A 9,745-nucleotide genomic window follows, 5' to 3' on the forward strand; every position below is an offset into this window, starting at 1 on the left:
ATAAATGTTGCCTGTAGTGGAGGGGAGCCAGAGGCTGTGTGTGATCTCATGAGGCTGTGGGAAATCCTCTGACATGCTAACTACATGCCAAGAGTTAGACATGTCTTTAACTTAGGTCTGCGTTCAGCTCTGAAGCTGCAAACGGCACCTGCCACCCACCACAGAGGAAAAGGTGCCTAGTGTGGGGGAAGGGTTTTCTTCAGGAGATTGGGAATTGATCTTTTGAAGTAAAAAAATCAAAAGGATTCCTTTAGGTACTTAAACCTTTCAACTTAAATAACTAGTAGCCTGTTTCAGCTAACTAACTGAATGAATGGACTGTGATGTTTAGGCTAATGAGAGAGCTTCTGATCATCTCCGTCCACCCCCTCGAGGCCTGCCTCTTTGGTTCATTTCACCCTAGCACCAGGATCTGGTCAGGAGCCCAGCATCAGCTCTTCACCATCTGGGACACTAGTGGCCCTCCTATGTCATGGGAGAGGTGGCCGCGTGCTGGTGGGCATGTGTGAGAGGGAAAGAGCATATATGTACACACACCTCGTAGTGGCTGGTACCTGTCAGTTGGGATCCTCACTCTGCAGAGACCAGGAAGGGGCTGACCTGCTTCCCTGTGGCTCCAGAGCGTTCTGTGGCCGAACCATTGTGTGGCTGCAGATTCACAGTGTAAATAACATGGCTGCAAATGTGTGTGCTCCTTCTCTTTGCTTGCCTTTTCTTCCTCAGGATAGATTTCTAGGAGTTGGACTACTTCTTAGTACATTATTTCCAAAAAACTTGCTTTTTCAGTAAGTCCTCCTGATTTCAGGGCCATTGGTGGCAGTGCTGACTGAGACCACCACTTCCACAGTGTCCACGCGGCACTCGTCTGCACACTAGTGCACCCCAATAGAACACGTGAAAGTGGAGCTCAGTTTCATTTATTTATTGAGAATTTTTTGAATTACTTAATTTCTCTTTCGGGAATTTCCAGTCTATATCCTTGGCTCAGTTTTCTGTTGAGGTTTTAAGACTTTTATGTCATCTCGTAGATGTCCTGTAAAGTACAAATATTGACTTTTTGTTGGTCATATTTGGTGAAAGTCTTCTCTAGCATGTTTTCTTGTTAATTTTGGTTATTTCTGTAGTTAGAGGTTCTCTGTTCTTACATGGTCATGTCTGTTACTCTGTATTTGGTGACTTGTTTCCAGTTTAGAAAATAACCCCTCCCACCTAGGATTGATCAATATCCCCATTTGTCTTTCTTCTAGTTCTCGTTCGATTTAATCTTTAAACTGTCTCTTGTGTTAACCCATCTGAGGCTGCAGAGATACCAGGAGTCCTCTTCTTTCCTTGCCTTTCTGTCAGGCTCCCCCAGTGAACTGACGTCATCAGCCAAGGGCCCCAGCAACTCAGCTAACTGAAGTATCTAACTAACTAGGCTTAAACAGCCCCCTCCCCAGTCCAGTATAATTTAAGTCTTCCCCTTATTATTAACTTTCGATTCTGGACTGCACATTGGATTCTTACATAACGGGGCCTGTCGGTTAGAACAGGCTGTTAGAGTCCATGGTTTTATCTGTGTTTTTCTGTGCTGCAGTAGATCCTCATTATATTTTCTTTTCAAAAATCTCCTTGTCTTTTTTTTCCTCTTTGTTTCAAGTCTTGTTTTTGTTTAAGTACCTCTGAGAGTGAAGTACTGGACTTTTCCTTGTAGTCTTAGCCTCTTTTTTCTTGTTAAAATTCTTAGTTTTCAAAGTTCACATGATGCCGTGTCAGTTTACTTGGGGCTCAGTTCTCAGTAATGGGGTCTTTGGTAACACACAGTAGAATATACAGATGTCAAATTATAACATACACTTGAAAATTACATAATTGTATTAACCAATGTTACCCCAATAAACTTAATTTTAAAGAAAAGAAGCACAGTGAGCTGTTCTTAAACCAAGGCCAACTTGGGTCTTTTAGAGGTTTATGATTCTAAGTTGCTTGGTGGTTTCTGAGCACTGACTCAGGGTGCCACTTGTGGAAATGTAAGTTCTAGACAGCAGTGGCATTTGCGCGCTCAGTTACATTTGGAGTTTCCTCCTTTTACTGAAGTGAGTTTGGAGCTGCAAAGGGAGAGGTTCGATTAGGCAAAGTTCACAGATACCATTGGGAAGATTGTTCTGAAGGGAGGAGTTTGGAGAATTTGTCTCTGACTCATGTGTCTCATTCTTGTTTTTTTATAGGCACCAGTTTGTAGAAAATAACTTAATACTAAAAATGGGTCCTGTAGATAAGCGAAAGGTAAGTCAGACCCAGCTGCTCCTTCCCGTGCGTCTGTCTTCGTCCCAGTTCTAACTAGGATCGGTTTTCCTCTCGGGCTCCTGCTGTAACGCATTGCACATAGCATCCTTTGTCTTGGTTCCCTTTCAGAGGTCATTTCTTAGATTTGATAGCTAAGGGAGATTTCAGCCATTCAAACAGGGAAGCTGTTTGAAACTGCACAGAAAAACTAGCAGAACAGAAATAGAGCCTCTTGTGTCTTCCCGGGAGCCAAGGTTCTGGTGTCTCCATGAGGCTGAGTTCACCAGTATCAGGGCTTTTCTGTCCCATCAAGGAGGCTCTGCTTGGCATCCTCAAGAGTCAGTTTTCACTTCATTGGAATTGTTTGTGAAAATTATTATGTTTTATGGACTCATTAAATGGATTATGTACATATCAGATGCCATAAATGTTCTACATCTGCCGACATGGGCCCTTCTAAGCTTAGGCTCCCAGTCTCTATTCCTGACTTTCTGAGGCATCCTCAGCAAATGAGAACCTCCATGAAAATGGGTGAGATGTGACCGGCTGGCAGACAGAGCTGTATACTTTAGTGTGGAGCAGAAGGCACAAGAGGCAGTGAGGGCCTGACCGTTGATGACAGCAGGCCTGTTAGAGTTGGCTCGGCAGTAGGACCTGTGCTGGTGTGCCAGCTTGTGCTGCCACTGCCCCATGTGGCAGCCAAAGTACAGACACCAAAACGGGGGCCTTGGGATAGAGCTCACCAGGCCTGGCAGTCAGTGCTTCCACTAACCCAAGGCTGGGTCCATATGGGGGAAGAGGTGTGCACGCTTTCTCTGTCCCAGGTGAGTGGACAGGTGGCCGGCGGTGGTCTCAGTGCCCCAAGCTACTCTGATAGTCCAGCCTCTGAGTTAGCTTAGGCTCTGGCAGCACCCACTCTGAGCCTTGGACAAGCAGGGTCCTTTTTTCTTGCATCAGGGTTTATTTGCACGACGACGACAGTTACTGCTCACAGAAGGGCCACACTTATATTATGTGGATCCTGTCAACAAAGTCCTGAAAGGTGAAATTCCATGGTCACAAGAACTCCGACCAGAGGCCAAGAATTTTAAAACCTTCTTTGTCCACACGGTGAGTTTGTCCCTGTGGGTTTTCCTTTGCAGGGAAGTCGGAGGCCTTTGCACTTCTGTTTAAAGTGTCCAGATACTGTGGCCTGAGGGGCTGCCGGAGCCAGGGCAGTCGTCTCCCCTTTCCCACGTCCCAGTGGCCCCAGTTTCATGGCTCAGTTTTGAGCTGGGCCGAGAGACACCTGTGCTTGTTTTTCAATCTCTGCACATATGCAGAAGGAAAAATCCACATGCCCATGGGCTTCTAGAAGGTACTGGCAGTGGCCTCAGTAAGACAGCAGTTTCTTTTGATGATTTCTGCCTGACAGCTTGAGGTACTGGTCTTGGTGAGACTCCCTTGAGGACATTAAATGTTTCTGTCTCTGCAGCCAAACAGGACATATTACCTGATGGACCCGAGCGGGAATGCTCACAAATGGTGCAAAAAGATCCAGGAGGTGTGGAGGCACAGATACCAGAGCCACCCAGACGCCGCTGTGCAGTGACCGGCCCGCAGCCGCTGCCCTCGCTGCCAGGACACGTGCCCCAGTGCGGCTCGCCGCCATCCGGGACGCTTCCAGACCACCTGCCAGCCATCTCAGCGGGGACACAGACGGCGGATCCTTGCAGCTTTTTTATTTAAAAGAAAAGAAGAAAAATTACCCAACCACACAAAGAACAAAACCAATAATGAACAGGAATTCAGGGTCGCTTTGCTTGCTCTCTGTGCTCTGTGGAGGCCTCCCTGAGCTGTCCTTGCCGCACGGTCCCAGCGCCATGAACTTCTACCTGATTCCCACCCGGACCAGCGGACCGGTGTCACCAGCTCTCCACCGTGCGTCTTGGTCACCTGCTGGTCCTGCTGTGGCTGAGGGGATGGGGCGTGTCTCTGGGCCCTTCGCCCCTAGAGTATCGCAGAACTCTTCACCAGGGAGCGGTGCACACCTCTGCTGGGGTTGGCTTTTGTCCATGTGCTCCTTTCCTCATGTCCCTAGTTCGTGGCCCATCCTCCTGTTGTGGGCTCCTTGCTTTCCTCCTCAAGTGGCTCTGGCCATGGGATTTCTGTGGTCTTCCTGTCTGCGAGTGCTCCACGTGTCGTGTCTGCCGGGCAGGCTCCCAGTGCTGAGAAGTAGGACAGGTTGCCGGGTGACATATATTGGAGGTACTGTCCATCACCCTTCTGAGCAGTGCTGTCCTCCAGGCCCGTGCCTGGTCGGTAGTAGGTCCGGTTAGCCCCCAGCTGCCCTGAGAGGTGGCTTTGGTGGCCTCCACATGGAGGAATGAGACATGGTGAGCCCCTCCTGAGAGTCTGTTTAAAGAGTGAAGCGTGCAGGCCTCCCCGAGACTGCTTAAGTAGGAGCTGAGAGACCCCTGTTCTCACAAGTCGTAGGGTGCACTGTCACATCGTGGCATTGAGGGCGGTGTCTCTCAGCCGGCACACTGACCTGTTTCTCACAGTCTCACTCAGACAGTTTTACACCCCAACAGAATCCAAAAGCCTTCTTGTGGTGCCAGGTCATCTGGTCCCCATCAAGTGGACTTTGCCTGGAAAAAAATGTTGCCCGCCTTGCATGAGGGGCAGAAACGCCGCACTTGAACCCAGACTCCTGCCTGCCCCTCCAGCTTCAGGGTCCCTCCTCTCGCTGCTTAGAGGCAGCACCTGCCCTGCTGTACACGACACGTGGGCCAGGTCCCACCAGTCCTTTGATTTTCTTTGCTGCTGCTCCCCGGACAATGAGAACTCCTGTTGGCCTGGTGGGGCTTGGGTGTCCTTCTCCCTGCCCAGGTTGTCCCTGCAGGGCAGCTTTTGGTCCCAGGTGGACAGGAGCAGGCCCAGCTGCCCGCAGGCTGCTCCCAGACATGTCCCTGTCCCCTGGGGATGAACACTTTTGCTGTTTCCTTTAGACTTTCACCAAGGCACCAGCAAAAGGCTCACACAGGAAAGACTTCCCCTCATCCCTTCCTTGCCCTCATCTCCTGTCTCGAATGCACCATTTGTCACCCTGTGACCAGTGGTCCAGATGGAGAGGACAGGTCTTTGTCACATTGAGTAGTAAGAGTGGCTCTTAAACTGGGAGAAAGTGTAGACGTGGGGAATTGCCCTGTGCCTAGCAGGGCGGGGGTTTGGATGGGAGCAGAGCTAGTGGCCTGGACCTCGCCCTACACTGAGCTGAGAGCCCACCATTGTCAGGGAGGCCCAGGTGTTGGGGCTTATCTGCCCTTGGATCTTTCTCCCTCTTCCTTCCTCTTCACTTTTGAAAGGCTTGCCTGTGTTCACCTGCTTTTCAAAAAATGAGTCTGACTTGGCCCTTTTCTTTCAGGAATTTCACTTCAGGCTTACTACCATATTTGCGTTTTACCCTAGAACACCCGCCTGTGTGAGCGGGTGGGGGAGGGGTGAGGAACCCGCTCCTGTGCCCGTGTCTCCAGTGTCTGGTTACAGGGAAACAGGCAGAGCTGGTACTCGGCTTTAATGAGAGCACTCAGCTGGGCTGCTCGGGAGACAAGACCTCCCTTGCCTTCTGCCCCCTGGATAGCGCCACTACCTCCTGGGCTTAACCTACAAGCTCCATCTTAATCTCCAAAACCAGAGAATAAGGGATTCAGGGTTGAGCTCGCAGCTGACAAAGCTGGAATGACTGCCCTCACCTGAGCCAGTGACAGCTGAGCCCTTCTGTTGGCCGACTTTCTCCACTCAGTCCTTTTATATGTGCATGTGTATATATATAAATATGCACATACACATACATACGTAGTCTTTGCTTTCCCTGTACTTACTCCTGTCAGCTTTAGTTTTATCCACCTCATCCTTAGAGCCATCATCCCGGCATGCAGGTGCCTTATGTTCTAAGATGCGGATGAGGTTGTCGTCTATGTCCACACACAGACGTACATGGACATATAAATATGTATTTATCCAAAGTGAGAAGTAAAATGCCCTGTTGTTTAATAGATCCAAGAGTCATGTGTCTTAGAGAGGGCACGGACAAGTGTAAGTGCCTAGCCAAGCATCCGCCAAGCGGATATGGTCCCACACCATATGGCCCCTCTTGGCACAGAGGGGAGGGAGGGTCGCCAGGAGGGCTGCGGTCTCCACTGTGCCTTGCCCCTCTCTAGGAGCTCAAGGAAGCTGAGTTTGCATCAGGTGGTTTCCTTCCCTCTTTCTGTGGACCCAACCAGGGTCATGGGCAGGCAGCCCCCTGTAAAGCATGAAGCCCCACCGATGAGTGGCACTGTCATCATTCTGAGCCTGACTCTCCAGAGGCTTGTGACAGACTTGCTTTGGGAAAGATGGCTCTCGTGATCATGCCACAGCTGGCGGGAACTGCACGTACCCCAGCCCCCTTGGGACACTCTGTGGTATTTGTGGCCCTGGCTTGAAGGAATTGCAGGAGACGGCCTCCTGGCATAGACACCCCCCACCCAGGGCAGGGTGCCGGTACAGGGGGCTCTGGGTTACTGTACTTTTTAAAACATTGTTTTCTGAAAAAAATCAACCTAGGATCACCACCCAGAAAAGACCACTGTGAACATTTTTGGTGTATAGCCTGCCCTCTTCCCATCCATTTGTTTGCTTTTTAAACTAAACTGGGAACATACAACATACAGTGTTTTGCATTTAGATTTTTTCACTTGATATTTTACCTTAAAGCATATCCCCATGTCTTGAGCAATTATTGAGAAACATTGTTTTTAATGATTGTAGAATTCAGTGGTTATAAATTTTGTCATGATATATCCGACCACTTCTCCGTTGTAAAACATTTAGGCGGTTTCTGGTTTTTTCACTATTGAAATAATGCTGTGATGAATATCTTTCTAAATCTTTGATTTTTGACTGATTCTCCCTGCCCCCCTTCCCAGAGTGTTGTTTTTAAGTCAAGAGTTTGTTCATTTAAAAAGTGGTATTAATCTCTTCCTCTTTCTTGATTAATTGCTTAGAAGCTCAGTGTTCTAGTACAGGACCTCCTAGTTGTTTCCTTCGGATTCTGAAGAAATGAATTCTTGGTAAACTGTGTGTTCCAAAGAATGTTTGAATAAGACTGCCTTTTTTTTTTTCCTCTAAAATTATGTCAGTACTGCAGTCCATGTGACAGATTTTTCCAAAAGCCAATTTCCTTATTTTCATTGAAAGAAACTGGTATGCTTGCATGTTAGTTACCTTCCCATCACTGCTGCTACTATGGCTTTCAAGTGATATCTTTCGGCATCTTGTACTTTGTATCCACAATGGTACTGAATTTGCACAGTCAGCAGAGATAGAAAGTGTTGAACTGACCTTGCCACATGCTTAGTGGATGATTTGTAATTAAGTTTATAGACTCACAGTACACTGGGCCGTTTGGAATCAGTAAAAGAGCAAAGGCTCTACTTGTAAAAGAAACCACACAGCTGGGTTTTAGAGAAGTGTTTGCTGTCCCCCTTACCCTTTCAAATCCTGAGACTTAGTAGAGCACATGGCCAGGCTTTTTCATGGTAAAAGTGATTGTCCTGGCTGATAAAGATTTAAGCACTTGTCCTCTCTCCTTACCCACAGTGTTGCAAGTTTGCCTTGTCTTCACATCCAGACTACCCAAATTTGGTTTCATTCTTCATTTTGTCACTTTAGTTTGGGGCCCATTTATTCTGAGGGGAAACATAAACGGAGATTTTTCTAGGTGCTGTGCTATGTGCCACTTAACTCTGCTAGAGATGCCAGCTGAAATGTGCAGAATTAGGTCGAGCCCTACCCTGACACCCCAAGCGCCCCCTTCCTTGGCCAGTCCACAGACTGAGGGTGTTCCGTGCAGAGGCTGCAGCCACTGGGAGTTTGGCGATGGTACTAATATGGAGATGTTGCCATATACATTTTTCCATATTGTTTCTTTTTCATATCCAAACCTAACAGGAACTGATGGTGACTCAAGTGACTGTGGCCCTGGCCTCTGAGGCAGCCTACATGGCAAGTGCTTTAAATCAGGACAGGAGTCACTCCCAGAGCCTCTGAGGGGCACAGGCTGTTGGCCCAAGGTTGCGGGGCTTTAAATCAGGCAGCCTGTGGAGGACTGGTCTGGGGAAGGAGGTCGTTCCAACAAAGTGATTTTATCTCTGGCTCAGACAGCTGTGGTGGGCCCCTGAACAAGCCTATGTGAATACCTGAATTTTCTCCATAACTCATTTCTTCGATATGAAGAAACACCAAACTTTATGTACAGAGAACTTTTTACGAAAGGCAAACCTTTTTAAACTGTGTGATCTACCCTAGTCTAATCCATCTGGCTGAATGACCATGCATTGGGGTCATGATCATAAGTTTGACAGGATGTTGGGAAAATTAAATTTCACAGTATTTAGAGCTGCTGTATCTGTTTCTTAATACAAAATGGAATGAATCAATAGTAAGTTAGCTGTCTTTCAGGTTGGTGGCAGTCAGAACATGTGTAATATTCTCTACCTGGTCTGTAGCTGTAACTGTGATGTACAGGCAAAGCAAAAATAAAAAAAAAAAAACTTATGAAAACAAATAATGCAATGATATTAGGATATACAGTTTTGTATTTTTATTCTTATATAAGGTTATTTGCTGGCTATTGTTGGCCTCTAGTTCAGTCTGTGTTATTTAAAATCTAATATATGAATTATTTGGATTGAATTCATGTTCGGGGCCACGTTGTTGTATGTATTGATGTACAGCCTTGAATGTGAATAATTATTGTAAACTATATTTTACAACTTTTTTTCTGGCTTTATTATATAAATTTTCTATTTGGTCAATGATTTAATCATATCATAATTTAATGAAACTTTCTCTTTTTTTCAAATATTTGTGCTTTAGATGTAGTTGCCGGATGATGAATTTTACACGTATGCTCGGGTAGTCTTGTAATAAAAAAGCATGTAGAGTGTACACTCTTGCGGCGTAGGTCTTCCTTGAGTCGGGGGGTCGAGCATGGTTGCAACCTGGGCGCCCGGCGTCAGGGCAAGATACGCGCTGGACAGAGACCAGAGTCCCCGTGTGTCTCTGGGTCACCGTGCGCCCAGCTCCTGCAGGAAGGCGGCACAACCGGCCGCTTTTTCATATGGAACTGGCTCCCGGGTGAAGCCTGGCGGGCGGGGACAGCGCGGGGGATGGTGTTAAAGGCCGGACGCTTCCGGTGGAGGAGCGCTGTGGCGGGAATGGCTGGAATCACAACGGAGAAACACCGAGCTGCCTTCCCCCCGCAGCTGGTTGGGCGGCGGCGGCAGCGGCACCTACCCTCACCACGCGGCAGACGCTGTGCCGGGATTAGAAGGCTTTGACATACCGTTTGTGTTCGCCCGACCAGGACTCTGACAAGGTAAGGTGTTCGCGGCTCGCCGCACCCCACCTGCCGCGCACTGAGCCGACCAGCCCCTGGCTCAGATCCCGGCGCTCC

The 9,745-nt window shown here is 48.0% G+C and overlaps 1 protein-coding gene across 3 annotated transcripts in view; it reads left to right on the forward strand.

The window, feature by feature from the left end:
* Positions 1–9,237, forward strand: part of PDPK1 (3-phosphoinositide dependent protein kinase 1) — a 73,233-nt gene extending 63,996 nt beyond the window's left edge. For all 3 annotated transcript variants that reach the window (XM_016122237.2, XM_016122240.2, XM_016122236.2), the window contains 3 exons: positions 2,208–2,265; positions 3,223–3,375; positions 3,740–9,237. In XM_016122237.2, coding sequence (XP_015977723.1) covers positions 2,208–2,265; positions 3,223–3,375; positions 3,740–3,856 — 328 coding nt within the window. In that variant the 3' untranslated portion in view covers positions 3,857–9,237. The remainder of the gene's footprint in view (positions 1–2,207; positions 2,266–3,222; positions 3,376–3,739) is intronic.
* Positions 9,238–9,745: the final 508 nt, after the last annotated feature.

The sequence above is a fragment of the Rousettus aegyptiacus genome, unplaced genomic scaffold (assembly GCF_014176215.1).
Source record: "Rousettus aegyptiacus isolate mRouAeg1 unplaced genomic scaffold, mRouAeg1.p scaffold_m13_p_8, whole genome shotgun sequence".
Classification (NCBI taxonomy): domain Eukaryota; kingdom Metazoa; phylum Chordata; class Mammalia; order Chiroptera; family Pteropodidae; genus Rousettus; species Rousettus aegyptiacus.